This window comes from Macaca thibetana, chromosome 13 (genome assembly GCF_024542745.1).
Source record: "Macaca thibetana thibetana isolate TM-01 chromosome 13, ASM2454274v1, whole genome shotgun sequence".
NCBI classification, from domain to species: domain Eukaryota; kingdom Metazoa; phylum Chordata; class Mammalia; order Primates; family Cercopithecidae; genus Macaca; species Macaca thibetana.
The window spans coordinates 9,633,038-9,646,009 of record NC_065590.1 but is presented as its reverse complement, the minus strand read 5'-3'; the positions used below and the strand labels follow the sequence as shown (position 1 = coordinate 9,646,009).

At 45.2% G+C, this 12,972-nt stretch overlaps 2 protein-coding genes across 5 annotated transcripts in view; both read right to left on the bottom strand.

Annotated features, from left to right (window-relative positions):
• Positions 1-12,972, bottom strand: part of ECRG4 (ECRG4 augurin precursor) — a 903,650-nt gene that overhangs the window by 191,429 nt on the left and 699,249 nt on the right. The gene's annotated exons all lie outside the window — the stretch shown is intronic.
• NCK2 (NCK adaptor protein 2) overlaps positions 1-12,972 on the bottom strand; it is a 149,308-nt gene that overhangs the window by 7,194 nt on the left and 129,142 nt on the right. For 2 of the 3 annotated variants that reach the window (XM_050754215.1, XM_050754216.1), the window contains exon 4: positions 6,574-7,295. The exons of the other annotated variant lie outside the window; for it this stretch is intronic. In XM_050754215.1, the coding sequence (XP_050610172.1) occupies positions 6,574-7,295 (722 nt within the window). The remainder of the gene's footprint in view (positions 1-6,573; positions 7,296-12,972) is intronic. 3 annotated transcript variants of the gene reach the window in all.

Sequence of the window (12,972 nt, the reverse complement as noted above, 5' to 3'; positions counted from 1 at the left end):
CCAGCCACGCTGAAGTCTCCAAGCATCAATAATCTGCACGTCTCCTTCTACTCCCAGAGAGAGGTCGTCCTGTTGGTTTCTTATCGCAAGTTGTATCATTATCTTCTTTTGGTAAAGACATGTTTTTATCCTTTTACTTCTTTACAGAAGGCACTCTTCTATCCACAGAAGTGGTTCATTTACCTCCCCAAAGTGAGAACAAATAGGTTAGAGGCAAATCGTGATCCACTGATTAATAGTTTCTCTGTTTTTATCTCAGAAAAACTGCCTTTCAGTTTTACCATTCTACTCGGTCACCTCCCTAGTTGTCTGAGGTAGCCTTCTTTTAATCAAAATAACTCCTGTCTATACTTATGCTGCTAGCTGTCAGGTGACCCAGCGCTCTTTGTTTTTACATCAGATTCTCTCTTCCTTGCCCCAAGTGTGATGAGTCTCACCAGCATTTCCTATTCTCCTATCAATGTTCACTCTATAAAATATTTACTCTGCAGGCCTGAAGCCAGTCCACACTGACATGTTCAAATATTCATCTCATTAACTTTGGAAGTAATCTTACTTACATAAATGAAAAATCAATCATCAACTATAGAGCAGCCCTCCAATTCCCATCTACCTAATCTAGGAAAACGGAGCATTCCCTGTTCACTTTCCAGTTAGTATGCATGTGTGTGTTTAGCCCTCCCCATCCTCAAATGTATTTCCCAAAGTCACATGTAACACCTCACCGTATAGGCCTTTAGAATATTGTCCTTGTTATTCTTTGTCTTTCCACAGTGTCATACCTGATGTGACTGAGTGACAACTTAAGTCAGAATTTTACCATATTACACAAACAGTACGCATAAGGGCTTGAATCAAGTGCATACTCCACAATGCAGTGGTTCTCAAATTGGAGCATCGGAATTATTCAGGGGTTCATAGGTTCTCAGGATTTGGAAGAAAAAAAGGACTCAGAGGGCTTCTTCAAACCAAGGTTGCAGAGCCCTACCCCAGAGATTTGAAGTCAGCAAGCTGGGGCAATCTGCATTCTAGCAAGTTTGCTGGTGATGCTGATGCTGCTGGTGTAGGAACCACACTTTGGAATTATTGCCATGGATGGTGGCTGAAGAAAATTATACATGGGTATTCTCCTGCTCGCTTGTGGCAGCATCTATGCTTGACTCTGTTATACTTCCAATGACTATACTGTAGATGGGATTTTAAAAATGCTAAAATGCAATGCAGTAAGGAAGATGGGTGAGCAGACCAGTTTGCAAATGACTCCACCATCAGTTATTACAATGAACTAATTTAAATTGCTTTCTGTGTTATCAACTCCACAGGGATCTGAAACTCTATTTTGTTACTCTGTGCTGCTCTTGCCATGCTACAGAGGTCATGTTAAAGAAATGCTTAGTAATAGTGCCATGAGAAACATCCCCAGATAAATGAGAGACCCCACACAGAAATACAACTCAAAAGGGGAGACATATGCCCCCTGAATGAAGACAAGCAAAGCCGAGATTAAAAGTTATGTGGTGATGCAAGTCAAAACCACAGTGAGCTACCACTTCACACCTACCAGAAGGGCCATTTTACATATATGTGTGTATATATTATGTATATTTATATGTGTGTGTATATCTATATACACGTATACACACACACACACATACGGCCATGTATGGCTTAATGACAGGATATATTCTCAGAAATACATCATCAGGCGATTTGGTCATTGTGCAAACATCAGGGTGAACTTACACAAACGTAGATGGTACAGCCTACTACACATCTAGGCTATAATGTATGGCCTGTTGCTCCCAGGCTACAAACCTGCACAATATGTTACTCTACTCAACACTGTAGGACACTGTAACACAACGGTGTTCTGTAAACCAAAGAGATGTCTAAATCTATAAGACAATATAGTCACGGATTTTTTTGCAGCCACAGCTGCAATTTTAACCCCAGTGCGTGACAACCGTGGAGAGCTCCCAGAACGAGGCCAGCACAACTCCACCTTCTGGGAAAAACCAAGAGCCATGGTCCCGAAAGAAATTATGAACCTCTTACTGACCAGGTTTGCTACTGATTGTATTAAAAGCACTAGCTTTTAGTAAGACGCCTGTGTTCACAGATCCCAGTAAATGATGCATTGCTTGCTGTGTTTTAATGGTCAGCATTGAAGAGCCAGCCAGAATGAGGAGGCAGAATCAGAATCAGGTGATGAGCACTAAACTTCTAGATAACAGCCTGCACTGCATGGTCTTGCAGGCCCTTCCATCTTCAAGAGTTAAATATGCTTAAAATTAGAACTATTACAAAAATCCAGGCTTAAAACTTCCATTTTGTACTGGGCAAAAAGCCTGGCAATTAAAAATAACTTGTTATCTTTGAAACTGGAAGGATGCCTACAGGCACTGCTCATAGCAACCTAAGGTTAAGTCATCTTAACATTAACTCATTTATGAAGAAACACCTACAGATCACAGAGCCTAACCATGAAACCCTGGAAGCAATTTTCACTTTGCTCTGACAATCTGCCTCCTTCCAATTCACCAGCAGAAACACAGCAAGTTTATTTTCAAACTCTAAACAGTAAAAAACAAAAAAACCAAAACCAAAACAAAACAAAAAACCCCAAAAAACTCAACAGAAATACACTTCAAGAGATAAATTCCACTCAACAAAAGCTATAGTTCTAAATGAAGGTCAGCTTTGTGACAATAGTTTTATAATTTTGGAAATGTAGTATTATGCAGAAATGGTTTTAATAACAGTCGCAAGAATGTATAAAACCACCAGGAATGCACCATAGGGATCAAGGGTTTTCAAAGTGTGGTCCCCAAAGCAGCAGCATCACCACCAAGAAACGTGTTATTAATAGAAATGCAAATTCTTGGGCCCCAGACCTCCTGAATCAGTACCACTGCAGGTAGGACCCAGCAATTTCTGTTTTAACAAGCCTCAAGGCGATTCTGATACACAGTACACAGTTTGAGAATCATTATTTAGAGAAATGGAATGATGAAATTGCCTGCAAATAAGAGTTTTGGGTAGAAGTTATAATTTCTATAAGAAATATTATAACTTTGAAAATACAGAAAGGAACTATTCTAATTAATTTCTTGGCCAAACTCTCTTAATGTATTTTTAAAAAGAGAAATGAAACATCCATTGACTTTTAGTATGGCCAATATGTGCATTAAATTATCCTTAGCAGGAGAGTTTTTCTCTATTGGAAACAAATGTATTGTATGACAATATTAGTATCTAATATTATTGCAGGACACAATAAATACATGACCTCTTCGGTATCTAAAATCTTACAGAGGAAAATGGCTTCCCAGACTTGTGGCTGATGCTGTCCAGCAAGTCACCCAGGCCAGCTGTGCACCTTTTCCAACCATATCCTAGTTGTGATCTGTCACTTTCTGAACAACTTTTACAAGGATGGGGGATGCAGCAATTAATAAAATACTGACAACTTGTACAGTTTACCAGAAACCCAGTAAAGGGTTACTGTTCATTTTAAGTACAGCTTTCTAGCCACATCCATAGCATCAATGTGGACAAAATATAAAAGGATTTATGAGGGACACACACAGGGTGAGTAGGATTTCTGAGTTTTCTGGATTTAAGCAGGTATAGCTCACAGCTGAAGGTATGATAATGAAATATGGAGAATAAGCACCAACAATATATCACCTTTAGCTGCTAAGGATAAATGACAATTGTAGATGAGAGAGGAGAGCGAGGGAGGAATAAGAAAGGGAAGAACAAGCAGTAGGCACTGAAGTTCAGGACAGGAAAGAGGGCCCAACAGGTTCGTTCATTTGTTAGTTCACTGATTCATCTAACATATCCAACAGATACTTCTGAAATACCCAGCACTTACTGATAGTGGATAGCGCAGGATGTGGCAATGTTTGTCCTCCCTGAAATAAGCACCTCTCAATATCATCAAGCAAGGGTCTAGCTCATTTACACTGCAGTCACTCAGGGTATTTTAAAAACTGATACGCATGTTGAAGATCCATTCCAAAAGAAACAGCTGTGCTTATCCAGAAGCCAGGCTTCATGTGGTAACCTCAATGAAAGGTCCAGGCCCAAAGATTCCAAGAAAAAAGGAAATTAAATGAAGATGCCTGCCTCTGAGTCCTGCAGGGAGGCTGAACCCCTCAGAAACCTTTCCATCCTGGCATGCTGTGAAGGAATTATGTCAGAACATGAACCTAAGGGCTCTTGGTGGCCTGGTGGTGGCTGTGAAAGCCAGCTCTAACCTGAGAAATGGCAAAATGAGCAGGGAAACACATGGGGATGGGGGGAGGCAGCGGATGGTGGGGAAAAAAAACAAGCAAAGGACTTGTCCACTTGTCCACCAGGACAGGTCCCCGGCAGTCACAGATGACAGCTGAGAACAGCCTTGGTCATGAACAGGAAACGCAGCAAACCTGGCCCGGTTCTGCGGTCAGGAGAAAAGAAGCCACACACCTCAGGGCTCTTGTAGAATCCCCGTGGCACAAGGCATGCACACTAACCGCTGAAAATGGCCTGTGTCACGGCAAGATCCATCAGGACAAGCTGCCCTGCACAGCATCAGGCCACGTGGAGCCTCAGACCAAGACGGTGCTGCTATGTGTGCAGAGCCGATGCAAGTGCCAGTAAAGCCCTTTCCACCCTATATTCCTGGAATCATACATATTGCTCCTTGACTTTCTAAGTTAGGAGAGAATGCAAAACATCTTGAAAGGCCCCCAATTAAAAAATTGTTAAAAGGAAATACAATCAATTAGTGCTTTAGTACTTTTGAAAAAGTTAACTCATTCTCTAACAATGCAAGGCAACTGAGACAGTGGGGTGTAGAGTTCTGAGATGAAACCCAGCCAATGCATGCATCCCTCCTTATCCAAAGGGATCTGGTCCCTGAATTCAGACAACAATGACCACCTGTGCATGTTCCACAGAAAAGCCATAGGTCCTCCCTAAGGCCAGCAACCCTGGAGAACACCTTTTTCATCTACTCTCTAAAGTCTTTCTTCATCTCCCCAAATCTTAGGCAGAAAGAAGAACGACTGGGAGCAATGTCTCCACACTGCAGGACTTCCTTCTGAGAAGTCTCTTCAAACTCAAACATTTTAAGCCAAGATCATATTTTGTGCATTATACTTAGCCCTTAAGGACTCTGGACCAAGCACTTAATATTGTAATTGGTTTTCCAGCACTTTCTCTAAGTTTCTGCTCGATTGAGTTAAAAGCGCTGCTGTCCTTAATTTGCTTAAGGCTTCAAACCCGATCTAAAGGAAATGGTGCACAGAGCTCTCGTCATGTGAGAACAATTCAATGTGATGTCTTGCCAGGAATGATAAACTCTGGTGACTTGATAAGAAAATCTCAGAGTTCAGATTTCAGATGAAGTTAGCTTTCAGGCTGGCATTCCCGTCCAAGCACATCTAAGGCTCCGCAAAACTGATGACACCACAAAGGAGTCCAGTTTCCACCACCACGATGCTCCTTCCTCAAAGAGGAGAAGATCCCACTTGCCTCTCTCTGGAGGGCTTTGAATGCCTCTCTGATCAGTCAACGGGACTCCTGAATGTGCACTTATTTATTGTGCCAGTAACCTTTTCAGAGGACAGCAGGGGCAGCAGGTAGTACATACTTACCAGTCTTACAGTGTGCATTTAAAAATGAAATTGAAGCCTACTAGAACCAATACAATTCAAATACATCAAACTCCTAAATGCTTGTTTTGGAAGTCTCTCGATTGTAGAAGGTGTATTTGTAAAGACGTTTGCAAAACTGGTCGAATATTTCCTTCACACACGAAAAGGCTGCCTTCTGGGATGCGTTTGCAAAACTGGTCGAATATTTCCTTCACACATGAAAAGGCTGCCTTCTGGGATGCAGGCTCCACCCCCACGTCTGAAACTCACTGCCCCCAGCCTGCCCACCCCTGGAAGTGGGTCTGCTGCCCCAGTCCAGTGGCTTCATATCTCCCACTCACTGCACACACACAAAACTCATCTCTCTCAAGAACCCTTGTTTTCTTTTCAATTCATCTCGTAAGTGCTCTAAAAGCTTTTCAGAGATGAACTCAGTGGCGCTGCCTGCCGTGGCAATGACCTTGGGATTATACGGTTTACAAAGAGAAAGCAAGCAAACAACAAAAGGCGGTGTCAGAAACCGGCCACCAGTCTTGCAAAGATTGCTTTCTCTGGGAAACAGACCGAGTGGAAACAAAGTAAATCACTCGGGCCTTCTACGTACACACAATGGGCAACCAGGAGAGAAAATGACGTTTGAGTCTGTAAAATACAAGAGGGGGAATCTTCGGAGAGAAGCAGAACCACCTTTGTCAGCTACAAACATTTTTTCAGTTAACCTCCCACCTCCAGAAATGGACACCCACGATCCCCAAAACAGATGCAAGGAAATCACGGAGTAGCAAACATTACACTAAATTGCATTCATCTGCATCTCCCGCCTTTCTAGTGTACTCACACAATGTGAAATGGGCGCGGCACACAGAGCCACTGTGCAAGGTGCATTTACTGCCTCCAGCCAGAGCTGCGGGCGCAGCGCACTTACCGAGGACTCGCTGTCCCTAATGAGGAAGTCGCCCTCCACGCCCCGCTCGTTGAGGGCACACTCGGCCTGGTGCCGCGTCACGTTCCCGTAGTACCACTCTCTGCCCGCGAAGCGCCCGCTGGACGAGGGCCCGGTGTAGCTTATCTGTGGGGCGTGCGCAGGGTGCAGGGCAGGCCCGTCACTGAGGACCACCACGTAGTTTTTGGGGACGAGGCCCACCTGGCCCCGGGCATTTTTGCATTTCCACCACTCGGGGTCGTTCTCGGGCTTCTCGATCACCTCCATGGTCTCCCCCTTCTCGAAGTTGAGCTCCTCCTCGGTGACTGAGCTGAAGGGGTACAGCGTCTGGACCACGTGCAGCACGCGGGAGCCCTGGCCATTGCTCAGCGAGGCGCCCTTGCGCAGGCTCAGGAAGCTCGGGGACTCCGCAGCTGCCTCGTCCACCTCCTCCAGGACGTAGTTGGAGGGGAACCAGCCGATCTGCCCGTTGTAGCTGCCCCGCCACCAACCGTCGCTGCACTTCTCCATGACGGTGACACGCGACCCCTTCACCAGGGACAGCTCATCCTCCCGCTCGGCAACATAGGCGAACTTGACAAAGGCCGGGATGTTGAGGTCGTAGATGCGGTCGGCGCTGCTGCCATTGGCGGGGTACTCAGCATCTGTGCTGGGCGTGGGGGACGCGTCCCGCGCGCTGGTCTTCCTGCGCGTCTTGCCAAGGCCTGTGGAGACACAGCAAGGCTCAGTGGCGCGGGGCACTTGGGCACCACCCCACTCCCTAGTCTACCGGGATTTCCACGCAGTTTCTCTGGCGGTTAAATACAAGGGGACACATGGACAGTGCTTACAAACTGTAATTACCATCAGAAAAATAAGGTTGCTGGCAGCTGCCTCCTGTAGTTGTGAAGTTACTTAAAGTTGAGAACTACTTAAACGGATCTATTTTACCCATAAAAACGTCACAGGGCCAGCACGGTGGCTCACGCCTGGAATCCCAGGCTTTGAGAGGCCCAGGCGGGAGGATTGCTTGAGGCCAGGAGTCTGAGACCAGCCTAGGCAACATAGCAAGACCCTGTGTCTGCAAAAAATTAAAAAAAAAAAAAAAAATTAGCCACCTGTGGTGCACATCTATGGGCCCAGCTACTGGAGAGGCTGAGGTGGGAGGATGGCTTGAGCCAGAGTTCCAGACTGCAGGGAGCCGTGATCGCTCCACTGCACTCTAGCCTGTACAACAGAGTGAGGTCCTGTCTCTAAAATCAAACAAAACCAAAAAATGCGGAAGTACCACTGACACAAAAGATAACGAGAAGAGTAGAAGGTTTCCTTCTGAAATAACCGTTTTTAGAGCATCCCTGTGCCTCTGAAAAAAATAAAGTATAAATGCAGACAAAATACCTTTTTCATTCCTTGAATGGGTGGGAAGTCAGACTAAATGAATTCAAAGACCCGTTAGAACTCTTAAGACCGTCCAGTCTTAGGGAGCACAGCTTGCATAACCTGCCCTGCCCCCAGCTGCCTTGCCACTGCCTCGCCACTGCCTCCTCCACTCCTGGGACACTCACTGCCCTCACCCCTCACCCCTGGACAGCATGACAGCCCTAATGGGCAAAACCCATCATCTTCACCTTTCTTCTCGTCTTACAATTCTTCTCTTCTTTCAAAACAGCAGACTAATTTCCCACAACAGATTGTGATGAGTGCATTAGGAAAACTTAGCTGATACCTTAAATTGAAGACACAATTTTTCATACTGTGATTCAAAGCCCACTAGTGGATCATAAAAACCACTTTAATGGGTTGCAACCAGCCTACAGGTATGTGTTGAATTTAAGGGAATAAAGTAGAAAATTTCATTCTATCGAACACAATTACAGTAAGTACTGTTTCTTCAGTCACACATGTGAGTATTGAATCAGAATGGGAGACATTTCTTCCTGTGCGTGATGAAAAATGCTAGAAAAGCCCTAAGGTAAAAATGTTTTAACTGTGTTAAAATGCATGGAATTCTGGAACACTCTACAAGAGGAAAGCATGTCAGCCCCAGAGTTGGGGACACACCCCACACAGGCAGACGTGGCCTTCCCTAGCTGTCCTAAGAGATGAGTGCTCCCACCACAGCTCTGCTTTGACCTCTATCTTAACCAGTGTGGAGGATTAGTCATTTGTAGACTCCTCAAAATGACTTCCTCAAAGCACTTCCATGGGTAGCTTCTTGTACCTCTTTCTCCTTTTCTTCCTTAAACTAGAATAAAGGGGGATCAGTCCTAATAATTACTTGTGCTTCTATCGCCTTGCTGAGTGGGCAGGAGGTCAAGAGGGGAAAAAGGCTGATTGTCCTCAATGGTGGAGAGCTGGGCTGCCGCCCCCCTGGGGCAGATCGGCCCTGCCCAGCAGCCACTGCCCTAGGACGTGCACCCACGCAGCACCGGGAGGCATGTGAGGCCACATACGTTTCAGAGCAAATACACTGATTCATTTATGCTAATGTCCTCTGACGTTTCTCTTTGTACCACTTTTTATTCACATGAATGGGAGACACAAGAGTAAGCCAGAATATTAGAACAGGTGAAACACTTAGATTTCTACTTTGGGTTAACTCACATTATATAAAAGCATAAACCTCCAAATCTGAGAACTCATCCTTTCATGGGATTTCAAACGCAGGATGGTTCAACTACACAATGAGAGCACCATGATAACACTACAGCTCCACAATCCGGAAGGCAGGCCATCCATGAAAGCGAACTTTTTCTGTCCAGAAGGCAGTGGTGCCCGAAGCTCAACCAGGAAGGCCTTACGGCCTTATCAAACAGCTAGCAAGCTGGGACCACGGGGGCCAGGCTGAGGCCGACTTTTATTGGCAACAATGATGTCCAGAAATAACAATGAACAATAAACTTTTAATGGACCTTTGCAAACATGTAACTTCCAAAAGCTATTTGAGAAAAAAACGCCTGTGGAAGAGCGGGTTTTGGAATATTCATCAGGCCATGAAGATAAAGGTGACAAGATCAGCAGAAAAGACATTAGAGAGTGGCCACCACAATATGTTATACAGACACTTTATAACTGATACATGAATATTCTACTTTAGTGACTTCTTTCAAAAACAAAACACGGTAATTTAAATTAATTAATACAGCCACTGAGTTCCTGAGACATACCAGGCACCAATCTAGACTTTGGTGGGGGGTGAAATGAGCAGACAAGCATGCTTTCTGCCTGCACAGAGCTTATACTTCTCCATTAAGACTGGAACACTGTACATAGCAAGAATGCAGCAGCAATTTTAACCTGTTTTGCTCAAATGTGATCTAAGTAGTCTTTGGGGCAACTCAGAGGGTCAGTGCAGACTGACAGAGAGCTACATGCTCTTGGTCAAATTACTTAATAAATGTCTGTGTACTGATTTTCTTACCCCCCAGATGTGAACATGTTAGTCTGCTCAGGCTACCATAATAAGTACCACAGACTGGGTGGCTTAAACAACAGACATTTATTTCCTCACGGTTCTGGAGGCTGGAAGTCCAAATCAAGGTGCTGGCAGGGTTGGTTCCTTGCAAGGCCTTCTCCTGGACTTGCAGATGCTGTCTTCTTCCTGTGTGTCTTCACATGGTCTTCCCTCTGAGTGTGTCTGTGTTCCAATCTCCTTTTTTATAAGAACACCAGTCAGACTGGATGAGGGCCCACCCCAGTGACTTCATTTTAACTTAATCACTTCTGTAAAGGCTCTATTTCCAAACATAATCACCTTCTGAGGTCCTGGGGATTGGGACTTCGTATGAATTTCAGGAAGATGCCATCGGGCCCATGAGAGGCACCGGCATTCAGCTGATGCTATAAAGCACAGGAAGTGCTCTGTGGATAACAACGATTACTCTTATTAACTAAGCTGTGGCTTTCTTGTTGCTCTAAATGGTATTTTACCAAAAGAAGGCCAAAGCCCTCTTTAAAAACATTTGGTCATCATCCTATCAGTGTCAGATGGCCACCAAAACAGAAAGCCTGCCTGCCAGACTTTGCCACCTGGGAAGCAAACGCTCTTGCATGGGAGCAATGCTGTATGTAGCTGCTGGTGCAGTGAAATTCAAGAGGCAGGTGTCTGGGGATGGAGAGGCACCTGACTTTACTGACACCTATGTTATCTAAACTCTCACAACAGTCCTGTGACAAAGTGGGCAACTTCTTCAGTCATGGAAATGAGGAAACTGAGGCTACAAGAGGTCAGGGAATTGGCCCAACATACCCAGCCAGTGATGTGGCACAGACTGCACACCCAGTAAATCCCCATTCAATCCATAATAGTCAAGAAGCATAGTTCTGATAGTGACTGGCGTCCAGCATGGTTTCTATGGAAAGCATTATCATCTGTAATATGATTTCTATGGGAAATGAAACTAGGACTCTGAATTGGGGTGCCAACAATCTATTCCACTCCCTCCCTGCCCGCTTGCACGCCCAGGCGAAGAGAAATCTTTTCTCTTTCTCTACAGAATGAACAGGCCCCTGTGTCTACAGATGGGAGAGGGGCTGAGGTTCAGATAATGAAGATTTTGGATAAGAAATATAATACCAGTGACAGGCCAGGGCCCCAGAACAGCAGTTAACAGGTTTTGGCAGGCTGGAGGGGTACTGTGTGGGAAAGACGTCAATGGGACCAAGTTGCTGGGTTGCTGAGAAAGCAGGTCCCTTTCCTTCCCTGCACCCTGATCCTGCCCAGTGGCCAGAGCCAGGGTCATCTAGAACAGAAGGGATGGGAGACCCTGAATGCTGGCATATGAAGATTTAATGTGCTCAGTCCTCCTGAATGCTAAGGATACCAGAGCAAGAAAGCGGTGGCCAGGGGGAGGATGCCTGGGCAAGGTGTCTCAGTGGCAGGAGGGGGAGTGGGAAGAGAAAAATGCACCAAGAGTGCAGGTGGCCTTTCTGTGTGAGGATAATTAAGTCAACTGCAACCCTAGAGTCAGGAGAGCCTTTACATGGGGGCAGGCTCGAGGGACTCAGTGATCCCTCGTCCTTCTCCTCTTGCCTGGACTTCACCTGGAGCTGTGACCCAGGCAGCTGACAGCCAGGACATCTCAAAGGGAAGATTTCTGCTGCAGAACAAACAAGGATTCATGTGCGCCTGGGAGACGGGAGCACTGCAGCTGTGCGTCCTGACCGAGGGCAAGTCCCTGAGTGGTGCAGGCTCTAAGCGACCGCCTCTCTCTAATTTGAAGGCAAACTCATTACCTTGTAGGTAAAGAGGCAGCACCGGGATCCCAGTTTCCTTTCATTCTCTGTGTGTAGTTTTTCTACACATCTCCGCTTCATCGCCTCATCCTTCATTAAAGTAAAACCACCTACTGCTTTCAGTTGTAACAGAGGCACAGTTTGCACTCCAATGTGTGTTTATTTTAACAGGGTAACACGATTTTTTTCTCACAGAATTTTACATATTTTTTCCACAAGACAGGCAAATCCTCATACCCACTTCTCAGACTTGGCCTGTCTTTAGCTACCATAATGAAACCATAGCCAACCAGAATATGGCAGACTGGGAGCCCTCAGCGTCCGGGGCCCCTGCTCACTCTTCTATTTTGGAAGAGCGCATTCGCCGGCATGTCCCTGGAGACTGCTCACCTTGGGGTCAATAGTGAACTCCAAAGCAGGCCAGGTGGATCCTTCAGGCAGATGTGAGGTAGGCGGCTCCTCACCCATGTAGAACACGCAGTTTCAATGCCTCCCATCCTGCCCTGACAGAGGGATGGTGTGCGGTTGTGTGTTTTAGCAAGACTTGGGACAAGAGATGAAATGTTTTTCTTTCCATTCTCAAGTTAATCATAAAATCCTACTGCACAGAATTTACCTGGTTTTGAGCATTTTGGTTGGAGGTGTCACAGCAGCGTGCTTCGGATGAATCATACTGCGATGATCTAGAATGTGACCATTACAAAACCCTTCTAATGGCTGGCATGCTGTATATTAGATGAACCAGCATTTTCTCACAAAGTAATGACTTTATCTACAGCTTGTTCAATAATGTTTAAACTGCTACATCTTTGCATGAAAAAGAATGAAAGAATGAAAGTTACCGTAAAAAAAAAAAAAAGCAAGATGCTGTTTCATGAGACATGCTCAGCAGTGAGCAGGATTTTAACTCTTACACTGAAGACTAGGCTCAGAGAGCATCTCAAGCTCTTTAAATCTATCATAAAATTATGGTGTTTAAGTTCTAGAAGAAACCTTAGAGATCTGATGGTATCTTAATTGGTTCAGGCGCCTATAACAAAATACTGTAAACCAAGTGACTTATAAAGTAAAATTACAGACATTTATTTCTCACAGTTCTGGAGGCTGGAAGCCCTATGTCAAGGCCCCAGGAGATTTGGTGTCTGTGTCTAGTGAGGGCCCATTTCC